The sequence below is a fragment of the Ctenopharyngodon idella genome, chromosome 1, assembly GCF_019924925.1.
Source record: "Ctenopharyngodon idella isolate HZGC_01 chromosome 1, HZGC01, whole genome shotgun sequence".
Classification (NCBI taxonomy): Eukaryota; Metazoa; Chordata; class Actinopteri; order Cypriniformes; family Xenocyprididae; genus Ctenopharyngodon; species Ctenopharyngodon idella.
Window position 1 is genome coordinate 2,326,831 of NC_067220.1, and position 13,182 is coordinate 2,340,012.

The window sequence follows — 13,182 nt, forward strand, 5'->3', positions numbered from 1 at the left end:
TATAATAGACCTAAAAAATGTTTAAAACATTTTCAAAGAGGAGCTGATAGCCTAATCTTTTATTATCCTCACAGCACGTCAGTTATGCGGTGATGCGCTGTGAAATTATTGCGGGGCAAATTTATTATAATATTAATTTAATAATAAAAGTAGCTTACCTAATAGTAATAATAATAATAGACTAGAAGAATGTAACAGGCTTACATTACTTGGAAATGCCAAATCCTCTTAATATTGCCAATATTTGTCGGAGTAACGTAGCCCTCAATCACGCTGCAGTGTTTGTGAGAGCTGCCGCCTTCTCCACCCCAAGCACAGAGTGAAATTCTCTGACTCCGATAAGCCGGAGAAAATAATACAGAACTTATAACATTGGGGCTAATATGTTAGCAAGCAAGCTGCTGGTAGTTTTGGACTACAGTCCTTAAAGTTAACTACAAGTAAGCGAACCTTCAACCAGCTGTAGCATTATGCCAGTTCCCAACGGTTCTATGCTATCCGTTGTTTCTTTCACTAAGTGAAGCAACACTTCATAGTTTACTAGTAATATATAGTAAATATATGGCCATAGGACTTGGAAATATCAGAATTTAAGCCTTAGGCTACCTTTATCTCCCAGGACTGTTGTTGAATCTTCCAAAAGTTTCAATTTACATGCGGCAGCAGAACATTCCACCGCGACAATAACACAGGGCTGCCCGCGGACGTGCCTGGCTTTAAATCGGCGCTACTAAACACAGATATCGGCCGATGCCGATATATTAAAAAAAGACAAATATCGGCCTGATATATCGGCCGACCGATATATTGGTCAACCTCTACTGTGATATGACCTAACGTGAAAAAGAGCGGGGCAGCCAGAAATCTGCCCCAATGGCGCTCTATGTGAGCGTGCTGCATTTCCATTTTTCACCACAGATTTACGTTGGAAATTTGTGGGGCGCTGTAGAGCTAGGGAGGGCTCCACACATCCTCAGAGACACCGAGCAACCATGAACACTATGAAGAGGAAACAGAGAAACCACCTCACCAGTGAACATCTTGCATGCCTCGAATTGCAACAACAAGCAAATCTTTCACTCATCCCAGCATTAACGTAATCCTGCTTTTTTTGTTGTTGTTGTCATTTAAATCATCTTGTCTCAATTACAGATTTGACTGGTAAATTACAAAGAACGATTTTTTTCCGCCTTTTGAATTTATTACAATGCATATGTTTATGAATGGCAGATTGATAAGCAGATATGCTAACACATGAAAAAAATACTATAGTAAATTTACAGTAAATACTATAGTGTTTTTGAACCATACTATAGTAAAGTACTTGAATTAATTTGTTGTGGTAATTATATAGTTGTTGTGGTACAGCAATAATGCTTCCTGGAGGCTAAGTGAGGGCTGCCCATGCAGGGCCAGTGCTAAGGGGCCAACCTTTTGCCAATGAGCAAATTCTCAAGGACCTTTTTTGGAGGGGTGCTCTATGTTCTGTCTCTCATGTGGGCGCACAGGGTTGTGTATTCATTCATTCACTGTGCGCTCGTCTCATGTGTTTTGTGAGCGCCTGGTTTTTGGTTTCATTGGCAAGGCGTTCTTGTGTTGTTGTGTTCTTTGTAGCACGTGGCACGTGTTTTATTTTGTTTGAGCAAATGGCTTGTGATAGTGTTCACTGGCCATGTACTCTTGTTTTTGTTTTGTATGGTGTGAGCACATGGCTTGTCATGTTTGTTAGTGCCATGTGCTCTCCTGTCTGTTGTTTGATACCGCCCCTCTTGTTATCTGATTATTGGTTAATTTGCCTCACCTGTCCTCCCTCATTACCTGCTTTGTATTTTCCTTGTGTTTGCAGTCCTGCGCATCTCATCCCTTCGCCCACACCCTGACAGTAGAAGAACACTAAAATGAGTTTACCCTCTGGATCCAGTGATGGAACAGTGACCTCTGACCCCAGGTAAGACACTGGCCATTTTAGCACTGACAGATGCTTTTATTCAAAGTGATTTACAGTGTTTTCCAGAATCCTGTAGTGGACGAGAGGTGGTACTATTACAGAGAAGCACAAAATTACTTTCCTGATCCTTCACTGTTTCTTACTGGTGGAACAATCTTCCTTAGTTTAAAGAATTCTCTTTGAGCACAAATTCTCTTTAAACCACTAACTCTCTTTCTCTCTTTCTAGTGATGTATGTCTTTGTGATTCAAGTAGTCAGGCATAATATTTTTTATTTCTTATGCACATGTTGTGATTATTTTATAATTTTAATTCATTTTCTATGTAAACCACTTTGAATGACCATTGTGTATGAAATGGGCTATATAAATAAACTTGCCTTATATTTTTAAAAATAAATGTTTTCACTGTTTCTTACCTTCATCTCTAGCATGTACTCTGTTCAGTTCTGGACTTTGTATTGCAGCAATTCATGTTACAGTCTCTATTAGATGAACTGCTTGTTGTCCTCCTTATTTGTGAATGGCTTTGGATGAAAATCTTCTGCTAAATTAATAAATAAGTGTAAATATGGTGAAGTCGAGTTATACAGTATAACTAGTGCTCTAAAATCAGTTGTTTTGTTTGTTTTTGTCATTATCAGCAGGAGGAAGAGTCAGAGATCAGAGTCTCCAGATCCCAGCTGTGTTTCTCTGAAGAGTAACAGATCCATGACGCCACCCCCTGCATTCAGTGATGAACCAGTGACCTCTGACCCTTTGTTAGTATAAACACTTATTTGCTATTTTATTGTAGTGCACCTCACATGAATTATAACTTAAGACTCAATGAAAAACACTAAATGTACTCTAAAATATGCAACATGCGCACTGCACAGGGGTTCAAGTCAAGTCATGTCACCTTTATTTATACAGCGCTTTTTACAATGCAGATTGTTTTAAAGAAGCTTTACAGTGGACAACTCGAAGAGGGGCACTAAAATCATACCTAACCTTACGGAACAAAAATATATGCGAATATACTGCAAAATATAAAGTGATATATTACATAAAACATTTCCATATATGGGAGACTAGTGCTTATATTTTTTAATATACTGCAATATATGCATTGACCATGTATGCTTATATATTGATACATATAAAATATCTATAAATGAAGACAAAAATAGCATTACATGTAATATTCATGAAGTTTTATGTGTACATATATTGCACATGCATGTTTCTATTTAAATGTGAATGTACACACACACACACACACACACACACACACACATATATATATATATATATATATATATATATATATACACACACACACACACACACATTCACAGAATGAGTTACAATTAGTGCTTACAACAGACTTATAGTTCCCAGCATGCTTTGCTGTTAAAGGAGAGTAAATGTTAAAATTAAATGTTATTTCATGTGTTTTGCTCAAAATTAATATAGGGGGAGATCTGTTAGTGTTTGATGTTCTATTATTTTGGAATTTAAAATGTTTTCTGGTATGTGTGAGTTTTTGGGGTTATTATTGTGCTGAAGAGTAGAGCCTGTGGTTAGGTTGATGATTGGCCAAACACCATTAATACTATAATTACTTTATTTAAAAGGTAATGGCTGTGTTATCTTCAGCACAGTGATAGTCTTTTTTTTTTTGATAAATACTTTAGTACATGCAAGTGTGCTTTTGTTAATGTAACGAACCCCCCATCAGCCCAAAAACAGAATCCGACGGCCTGGGTGAAGGTGTAATGCGTGTATGTCTTTTCAGTGCCCCTGCGAAGTTCACTCAATTTTTAGAATTTAGTTTCAATTTTACTTTAGCTGCTCATTTAATCTGACTCCAATTTCAGCAATGAAAACATTCCAAACGTATACATTAGCTGATCAACTTAAGTTTAAGGCTCCTCTCATTCCATTGTCAATTGCGCTCGTTCCTGTTGCGTCTCAGGAGGATGGAGCAGGAAAAAACAACTCCTCCATTGGACTCTTTTCACATTTCCGGGGTTCTCGGAAGTCATCATAGTTGGGTGAACTTCTATAGTGGTGAATGGGAGACAACTGCTAATATCAAAATAATTGCTACTCTTATTATTACTCTTAGATCGTGTTTCTAATTAGGAATTAATCATTAGTCATGTATTAATTTAGATATTTGATTATTCTTGGATTGATTATTATTCCCATACTTTCAATTATTCGTTCATTACGGACCCAATGCCGCTCAGAGATACGCACCCCGGGTTTGCGGTAAACTCACACACGCAAACTAGCCAGTCTGAACTTCGTCAGAGGGTGTAATAAGTTAGCTAATACCTTTATTTGTATACGTGTACAAAAAGTGTATTTAATTTAGCCACTTCCATACATCTTGCTAAATCAGTGATAGACAGAAGTCAAAAGGTCTTTAGGTGACATGCCTACTGCTCCATTCATCCATAAGCCTTCAGTTTGTTCTATCCTGGACACAGATTTGCGGCATAGATGTGTGAGGAGAGTTTTGGGCAAGGCGTTGTCCTATGCTATTTCTTTGAGATCTTCTCTCCAGATGAGTTTTATTGCTTTATTGCAGGGTGCTTGATCTCAGCTTTTGTCTTGGCAGGAAAATCAAGTCTTACATTAACTAACTTAAAAATTTTAAACATGTATAATGTAAATAATTATATAATATAAGAATTATATTACATTATATATTTCTCTATATATGTGTTTTTACTGCATGAGTAAATATATCTGTAATATATTACACATGCAGTACCATATTTGATCACATATAAATCTATATATTATAAAGTGTATTACTGAATATAAAATTACATAGGGTATGATATATTAGTAAATATACTGTCATATTTTTCAATATATGAAAAGCGGTAATTCCTTATGTATTATTCAATATATTGTAATATATTAACACAGTATATTATTCTGTATATTTAAATATACTGTTAAATAATCGAATATATTGATCATTCATATACATTTGCTTTTTGTAAGGGCAGTATCCTACATATTTCTGAAGGTCTTCAACAGTCATTGTCATTGTCTTTTTTTCTTTTTTGTTTCAGCAGAGGGGAGTTACCTGGCCTGATCAGATCTGTGCCGTCCACTTCGTCCCACTATCAGACTCGCATCAGGCAGGACAAAACTGCAGCTGCCCTGCAGACACACACACTGGAGACTGAAGACTTGCAGAGAGTCAAAGACCAGCACAAAACCAGCATGAAGAACAAGTATGAGAGATTATTTGAGGGAAACAAACTCCAGGAGAATGAAACCCTCCTGAACAGGATCTACACACAGCTCTACATCATAGAGGGAGAGAGAGAAGGAGTGAATGAAGAACATGAGGTTTTACAGATGGAGAAAACAGCCAGAACACAACACTCACAAGACACTCCAATCTACTGCAATGACATCTTTAAAGCCTCACCTGAACCAGGATGTGAGGAGAAAGACCAAATCAAGACTGTTCTTACTAAAGGCATTGCTGGAATTGGAAAAACTGTCTTTGTGCAGAAGTTCATTCTGGACTGGGCCGAGGTAAAAGCCAATCAGGACATAGATTTCATGTTTGTGCTTCCATTTCGAGAGCTGAACTTGATCCGAGATCGTCAGTACAGTCTTCACAGACTTCTGCTGGACTTTCATCCTGAACTTCAAGATCTGGCCTCAAAGATTTATGAGGAGTGTAAAGTTGTGTTCATCTTTGATGGTCTGGATGAAAGCAGAATCACACTGATGTTTTCAGACACTCAGAAAGTTTCTGATGTGACTGAGACTTCATCTGTGGGTGTGTTGATGTCAAACCTTATGAAAGGAGAGCTGCTTCCCTCTGCTCTCATCTGGATCACCTCCAGACCAGCAGCAGCCAATCAGATCCCCTCCAAATACATCAATCATCTGACAGAAATTCAGGGGTTCAATGAGCCTCAGAAGGAAGAGTATTTCAGGAAGAGAATCAGTGACGAGCATCAAGCCAGCAGAATCATCTCCCACATCAAAAGAGCAAGAAGCCTCCACATCATGTGCCACATACCTGTTTTCTGCTGGATCTCATCCACTGTGCTTCAGAAGCTCCTGAAAGAAGATCTGAGTGCAGAAATACCTCAAACTCTGACTGAAATGTACAGCCACTTCCTGCTGATTCAGATCAACATGAGGAATCAGAAGTATGAAGAGAGAGATCCAGAGAAACTCCTGCAGTCCAACAGAGAAGTAATTGTGAAACTTGCTGAAGTGGCTTTCAAACAGCTGATGAAGGGCAATGTGATGTTCTATGAGGAGGATCTGAGAGAGAGCGGCATAGACGTCACTGACGCCTCAGTGTATTCTGGGATTTGCACTGAGATCTTTAAGGAGGAATCTGTGATTCATCAGAAGAAAGTCTACAGCTTCATTCATCTGAGTGTCCAGGAATTTCTTGCTGCTCTCTATGTGTTTTATTCATATGTAGTCAAGAACAAGGAGCCATTGCAGGTTTTTCTGAGGAAAAAACATATGGGAAAACCGCCCAAGGAATACTGTGTGAATCTGTGTGAGCTTTTGAGAACAGCCGTAGACAAAGCCCTTGAGAGTGAGAATGGACATCTGGATCTGTTCCTGCGGTTCCTGTTGGGTGTCTCACTGGAGTCCAATCAGAGGCTTTTACAGGATATACTGACACACACAGAGAACAGCTCAGAGAGCATCAGTCAAACCATTACTTATATTAAAGACAAAATTAAAGACATGAGAACTGCTCCATACAATCTTTCCACTGAAAGATCCATCAATCTGTTCCTCTGTCTGCTGGAAATGAAAGATCAGTCACTGACCAGAGAGATTCAGGAGCTTGTGAAATCAGAGAAACACTCAAACACTGATGTCTCTCCTGCCCACTGCTCAACAGTCGCCTACATGCTTCAGATGTCAGAGGAGGTGCTGAATGAGCTGGACCTCAAGAAATACAACACATCAGATGTGGGTCGAAGAAGACTGATACCAGCTGTGATCAACTGCAGGAAAGCTGTGTGAGTTTAGGCACGGTGATCTTGTAGTTGTTGCTACCTTATTATTTTATTTTATTCTTTGAACATTTTTGTCACTGTGGTGAAAAAAAAAAAAAAAAATCTTTTACTGTTTATTTTTTCTCTTAGTCTTGCTGGCTGTAATCTCACTGGTCAAGATTGTGAAATTATATCATCAGCTCTCCAATCCTCAAACTCGGTCCTGAGAGAACTGGACCTGAGTAACAATGACCTGCAGGATTCTGGTATAAAGCTTCTTTCTGATGCACTGAAGAGTCAAAACTGTCATCTGAATATACTTAGGTGAATGGTTTTCCATAATTAACAAAATAGATTAGTACTGCATTGTCAATTTTTGGCATCTACTCTAGATGGAATATCAGAACCAGAGACAAAACATTTGGATTGTTTGAAAAGATGATAAAGAAGCTTATATTATTTGCTGATATTAGAGACAACTACATTGTGAGTTATTAAAATGAACTTATTTTACTCTCTTCTGTTCAGATTGATGTTGTGCAATCTCACTGTTCAGAGCTGTAAATGCTTGTCATTAGCTCTGCAATCCTCAAACTCTGTCCTGAGAGAGCTGGATCTGAGTAACAATGACCTGCGGGATTTAGGAGTGAAGCTGCTTTCTGATGGACTGATGAAAGCAGCAAACTCTCAGCTGGAGATACTGAGGTGTGTAAGATTTGATGTTTGATATCTTGGATGCTCAATACTTTGCAATTTATGGAACACTTGAGATGGATATAAACTGTAAACTGAACATATTTAGGTATGTACAAATGCATTTTGTATTATTTTAAAATGTACTGTAAAACATTTCTGCATTGCTTTGTATGTAATATAAATGAGTACTACATACATTGGTTTTTATCAATATAAATATCAATCTTTTGAATTTGTATTAAATATGTGTGCAGTTACTTTTCATTTGGTTTGTTCTCTCCAGGTTGGCTATGTGTAATCTCACTGGTCAGTCCTGTGAAACTGTGTCATCAGCTCTACAATCCTCAAACTGTGTCCTGAGAGAGCTAAACCTGAGTAACAATGACCTGCAGGATTCAGGAGTGAAGCTACTCTCTGTTGGACTGAAGAATCCAAACTCTCAGCTGCAGATACTGAGGTAAGATTTTAAGAGATCACTCAGTGAGTCTAACATGAGAAAAAATGTCTGTTTTTGCTTTGGTTTAGTGGCCCTTATTTGTTTTATTTATCTGTAGCTTGTCAGGCTGTTTGGTGACAGAGGAAGGCTGTGGTTATGTGTCTTCAGCTCTGAGTTCAAACCCCTCACACCTGAGAGAGGTGGATCTGAGCTACAATCACCCAGGACAATCAGGAGTCCAGCTGCTAAATGACAAACTGACAGATCCAAACTGCTCTCTGCAGAGACTCAAGTATGTGAAACAAACATTATTACTTGTGTTGATTTTTATGATAAATGCATACAAAAATAATGCAGATGCATAAATAAACATAAATGAACACACACAGACAAAAACATTTTACTTACCATAAGGAAAAGAACAGGTGCTTTGGTAGTATGTTCATATCGCCAGACGTATGAGAGAAATTTGGTTGTTTTGTTTTACAGTAAGCCAGGAAATCTGTTAAAAGTGGCTGTTAGTGAAATACACCAGAAAGTCTTTCAACAATCAAAAGTGGATCTTTAATTTCTTTACAGTGTAAATGTATGTTTCAGAATGGGGCATTTGTATGATTTGTACATTATAAATAACCTAGTCTGTCTAACTGCATCACTACATTGTACAGACATAACAGGTCAAATCCCTCTGATGTTCTTTTTTTTCTAAATAAACAATATATTATATGGCTCTTAAAGGGTTAGTTCACCCAAAAATGAAATTTCTGTCATTAATTACCCTTATGTTGTTCCTAACCCGTAAAGACCTTCGTTCATCTTATTAAGATATTTTTGATGAAATCCGAGAGCTTTCTGACCCCAGTCTGCATTGTAATTGCAACTTTCAAGGCCCAGAAAGATAGTAAAGACATCGTTAAAATAGCCCATGTCACTACAGTGGTTCAACCTTAATGTTACGAAGTGACAAGAATACTTTTTTTGTGCAAAAAAAATAAACAAAAATAACGATTTTATTCAACAATTTCTTCTCTTCCATGTCACTCTTTGACGCTGCTCATGTGAGCACCATGATGTTGCAGAAAGCTCTCAGATTTCATTAAAAATATCTTAATTTGTGTTCTGAAGATGAACGAATGGTGTGGAACAACATGAGGTTAAGAAATTAATGACAGAATTTTCATTTTTGGATGAACTAACCCTTTAACATACAATAATTCAGTGCTGTCATATTTCGTATACCTCAACTGAATTGAGGTAATTAGAGGCCAAGCACCGAAGGTGCGTAGGCACCTATTGTATCTGTTGGCGTTCTTTTTAATTCTTCTTCTTCTTCTGCTCTGGAAGTCTGTGGCAGCCCATAGAACCGCTTGCGGGAAAGTTATGAAATTTGGCACACAGTTAGAGGACAGTCTGATCTGTATCCATAGCAAATTTGGAGTCTCTAACTCAATCCCTCTAGCGCCACCAGCTGTACAAATGTTCACTCATATTTATGTTAATAACTTTTGAACCGTAAGGGTTAGAAACAAGATTACAGGTGCTGGTCATATAATTAGAATATCATCAAAAAGTTGATTTATTTCACTAATTCCATTCAAAAAGTGAAACTTGTATATTATATCAATTCATTACACACAGACTGATATATTTCAAATGTTTATTTCTTTTAATTTTGATGATTATAACTGACAACTAAGGAAAATCCCAAATTCGGTATCTCAGAAAATTAGAATATTACTTAAGACCAATACAAAGAAAGGATTTTTAGAAATCTTGGCCAACTGAAAAGTATGAACATGAAAAGTATGAGCATGTACAACACTCAATACTTATTTGTGGCTCCTTTTGCCTGAATTCCTGCAGCAATGCGGCGTAGCATGGAGTCGATCAGTCTGTGACACTGCTCAGGTGTTATAAGAGCCCAGGTTGCTCTGATAGTGGCCTTCAGCTCTTCTGCATTGTTGGGTCTGGCATATCGCATCTTCCTCTTCACAATACCCCATAGATTTTCTATGGGGTTAAGGTCAGGCGAGTTTGCTGGCCAATTAAGAACAGGGATACCATGGTCCTTAAAGGTGCCCTAGAATCAAAAATTGAATTTACCTCGGCATAGTTGAATAACAAGAGTTCAGTACATGGAAATGACATACAGTGAGTCTCAAACACCATTGTTTCCTCCTTATGTAAATCTCATTTGTTTAAAAGACCTCCGAAGAACGGGTGAATCTCAACATAACACCGACTGTTACGTAACAGTCGGGATCATTAATATGTACGCCCCCAATATTTGCATATGCCAGCTCATGTTCAAGGCATTAGACAAGGGCAGCCTGGATCTGTGCACAGCTGAATCATCAGACTAGGTAAGCAAGCAAGGACAATAGCGAAAAATGGCAGATGGAGCAATAATAACTGACATGATCCATGATATCAATGATATGCGGGGAGCATGAGAATTTAAAGGGGCCGCAGCCTGAATCGGTGCATATTTAATGATGCCCCAAAATAGGCAGTTAAAAAAATGAATTAAAAAAAATCTATGGGGTATTTTGAGCTGAAACTTCACAGACACATTCAGGGGACACCTGAGACTTATATTACATCTTTTGAAAACACGTTCTACGGCACCTTTAAACCAGGTACTGGTAGCTTTGGCACTGTGTGCAGGTGCCAAGTCCTGTTGGAAAATGAAATCTGCATCTCCATAAAGTTGGTCAGCAGCAGGAAGCATGAAGTGCTCTAAAACTTCCTGGTATACAGCTGCGTTGACCTTGGACCTCAGAAAACACAGTGGACCAACACCAGCAGATGACATGGCACCCCAAACCATCACTGACTGTGGAAACTTTACACTGGACCTCAAGCAATGTGGATTGTGTGCCTCTCCTCTCTTCCTCCAGACTCTGGGACCCTGATTTCCAAAGGAAATGCAAAATTTACTTTCATCAGAGAACATAACTTTGGACCACTCAGCAGCAGTCCAGTCCTTTTTGTCTTTAGCCCAGGCGAGACGTTCAAGAGTGGCTTGACACAAGGAATGCGACAGCTGAAACCCATGTCTTGCATACGTCTGTGCGTAGTGGTTCTTGAAGCACTGACTCCAGCTGCAGTCCACTCTTTGTGAATCTCCCCCACATTTTTGAATGGGTTTTGTTTCACAATCCTCTCCAGGGTGCGGTTATCCCTATTGCTTGTACATTTTTTCTACCACATCTTTTCCTTCCCTTCGCCTCTCTATTAATGTGCTTGGACACGGAGCTCTGTGAACAGCCAGCCTCTTTTGCAATGACCTTTTGTGTCTTGCCCTCCTTGTGCAAGGTGTCAATGGTCGTCTTTTGGACAACTGTCAAGTCAGCAGTCTTCCCCATGATTGTGTAGCCTACAGAACTAGACTGAGAGACCATTTAAAGGCCTTTGCAGGTGTTTTGAATTAATTAGCTGATTAGAGTGTGGCACCAGGTGTCTTCAATATTGAACCTTTTCACAATATTCTAATTTTCTGAGATACTGAATTTGGGATTTTCCTTAGTTGTCAGTTATAATCATCAAAATTAAAAGAAATAAACATTTGAAATGTATCAGTCTGTGTGTAATGAATGAATATAATATACAAGTTTCACTTTTTGAATGGAATTAGTGAAATAAATCAACTTTTTGATGATATTCTAATTATATAACCAGCACCTGTATATTCCTTGATTCCTTGGGTCAAGACGAATCGATTGCACCCTATGACGTCATTTTCCGTCATGAAAAATTTTCCGCCATTTTGAATTTTCTGAAAAACCTACTTTTTCGAACTCCTCCTAGGCTGTTACTCCGATTTTCACGAAAATTGAACCAGATCATCTTCAGACCATGCTTCAGAATTCAAGTTGATTGCTCAAACCATTTTCGAAAAACACGGAAACGAATTTTACGTAGCGCTTGCGAAAATAGACATAATGCTGTATCTCCGCAACGTTTTATCGTATTCAGACTAAACTTGGTACATGTCATCACAAGCATGACCTGAGGCAACATGCAGTGTTTCGGCGCAGTGCCATCTACTGGTCTGGAGATACAAAAAATGGCTATTTTTGCTTATAACTTCTGATGGGGTTATCCAAAAATCATAAATTTGGTCTCGTTAGATTCAGGACATCATGCCGAGTCGAATGATTTCAATAACAATTTTCCCATATTGGCCATTCTGACCGTCGGCCATTTTGAATTTTGTGCAATAATTGTGTATTTTTTAAACGCATTAGCGTATCGTTACGAAACTCGGTATGGTTCTTTGGCACCATGTCCTGACAGTACTCAAAAAGTTTCGGCACAGCGCCACCTTGTGGTCAAAAGTTATAACAAAATTTACAAAAATGCTAATAACTTTTGAATATTTTAACCTATTGTAATGAAACTAGTCTCCGTAAATTCCTTGGGTCATGCTGAGAACATGGATATCAAATTTGCCATAGTCGGCTGACTTCCTGTCCGCCATATTGTTTTTCTTTAAAAACATACTTTTTCTAACTCCTCCTAGACCGTTGCTCCGATTTTCACAAAAATCGAACCGTATCATCTTCAGACCATACCGACTAAAAATTATGGATTTCAAGTCGATACGTCAAACCGTTTTTGTATACTGGAGCAACGAATTTGAGGCATGATGCAAAACCAACTCTTGAAGCTGTATCTCTGCAATGCTGTGGCATATTGACACCAAACCTTGTGAGTGTCATTGTCACCTCACTCTAACCATACCTCATTAATTTATTCACAGTGTCACCTATTGGTCGGAAGTGATAAACCAGTAAATCTTTATTATTGACTGTATTTGTGATTATTATTATTATTATTATTATTTTTTTTTTTTAGCTCTTTTGCCCAAAATGATCTTAATAGGTATTTAATATCTCACTGTTGCAGTTGGTCTGATGCTCCCAGCCATGTTGGCTGGCTTCTTGTGCCTCTTTTGTGCTTGGCCCCGATAATTGCTGCTTGCAGCTATATATATATATTTTTGTTCTTATTTTATTGCTGACTGTTTACTTGTCTTTTTTTGTAATTTCAATTCAGTTTGAAATCAAGCTTTCTTGTGCTGTGTGTAAGCTATTGCAAAAA

General features: G+C 38.2%; 2 protein-coding genes and 1 long non-coding RNA gene across 6 annotated transcripts in view; 2 read left to right on the plus strand and 1 right to left on the minus strand.

The window, feature by feature from the left end:
- Positions 1–13,182, minus strand: part of LOC127508729 (uncharacterized) — a 227,056-nt gene that overhangs the window by 164,606 nt on the left and 49,268 nt on the right. The gene's annotated exons all lie outside the window — the stretch shown is intronic.
- LOC127505286 (NACHT, LRR and PYD domains-containing protein 12-like) overlaps positions 1–13,182 on the plus strand; it is a 90,811-nt gene that overhangs the window by 38,770 nt on the left and 38,859 nt on the right. The window lies entirely within an intron of this gene.
- Positions 1–13,182, plus strand: part of LOC127503180 (NACHT, LRR and PYD domains-containing protein 3-like) — a 29,668-nt gene that overhangs the window by 4,949 nt on the left and 11,537 nt on the right. For 2 of the 3 annotated variants that reach the window (XM_051876696.1, XM_051876783.1), the window contains exons 2-8: positions 1,847–1,948; positions 2,592–2,708; positions 5,025–6,968; positions 7,095–7,268; positions 7,473–7,649; positions 7,924–8,097; positions 8,195–8,368. In XM_051876696.1, coding sequence (XP_051732656.1) covers positions 1,899–1,948; positions 2,592–2,708; positions 5,025–6,968; positions 7,095–7,268; positions 7,473–7,649; positions 7,924–8,097; positions 8,195–8,368 — 2,810 coding nt within the window. In that variant the 5' untranslated portion in view covers positions 1,847–1,898. The remainder of the gene's footprint in view (positions 1–1,846; positions 1,949–2,591; positions 2,709–5,024; positions 6,969–7,094; positions 7,269–7,472; positions 7,650–7,923; positions 8,098–8,194; positions 8,369–13,182) is intronic. The other variant, XM_051876872.1, reaches the window with a different exon arrangement.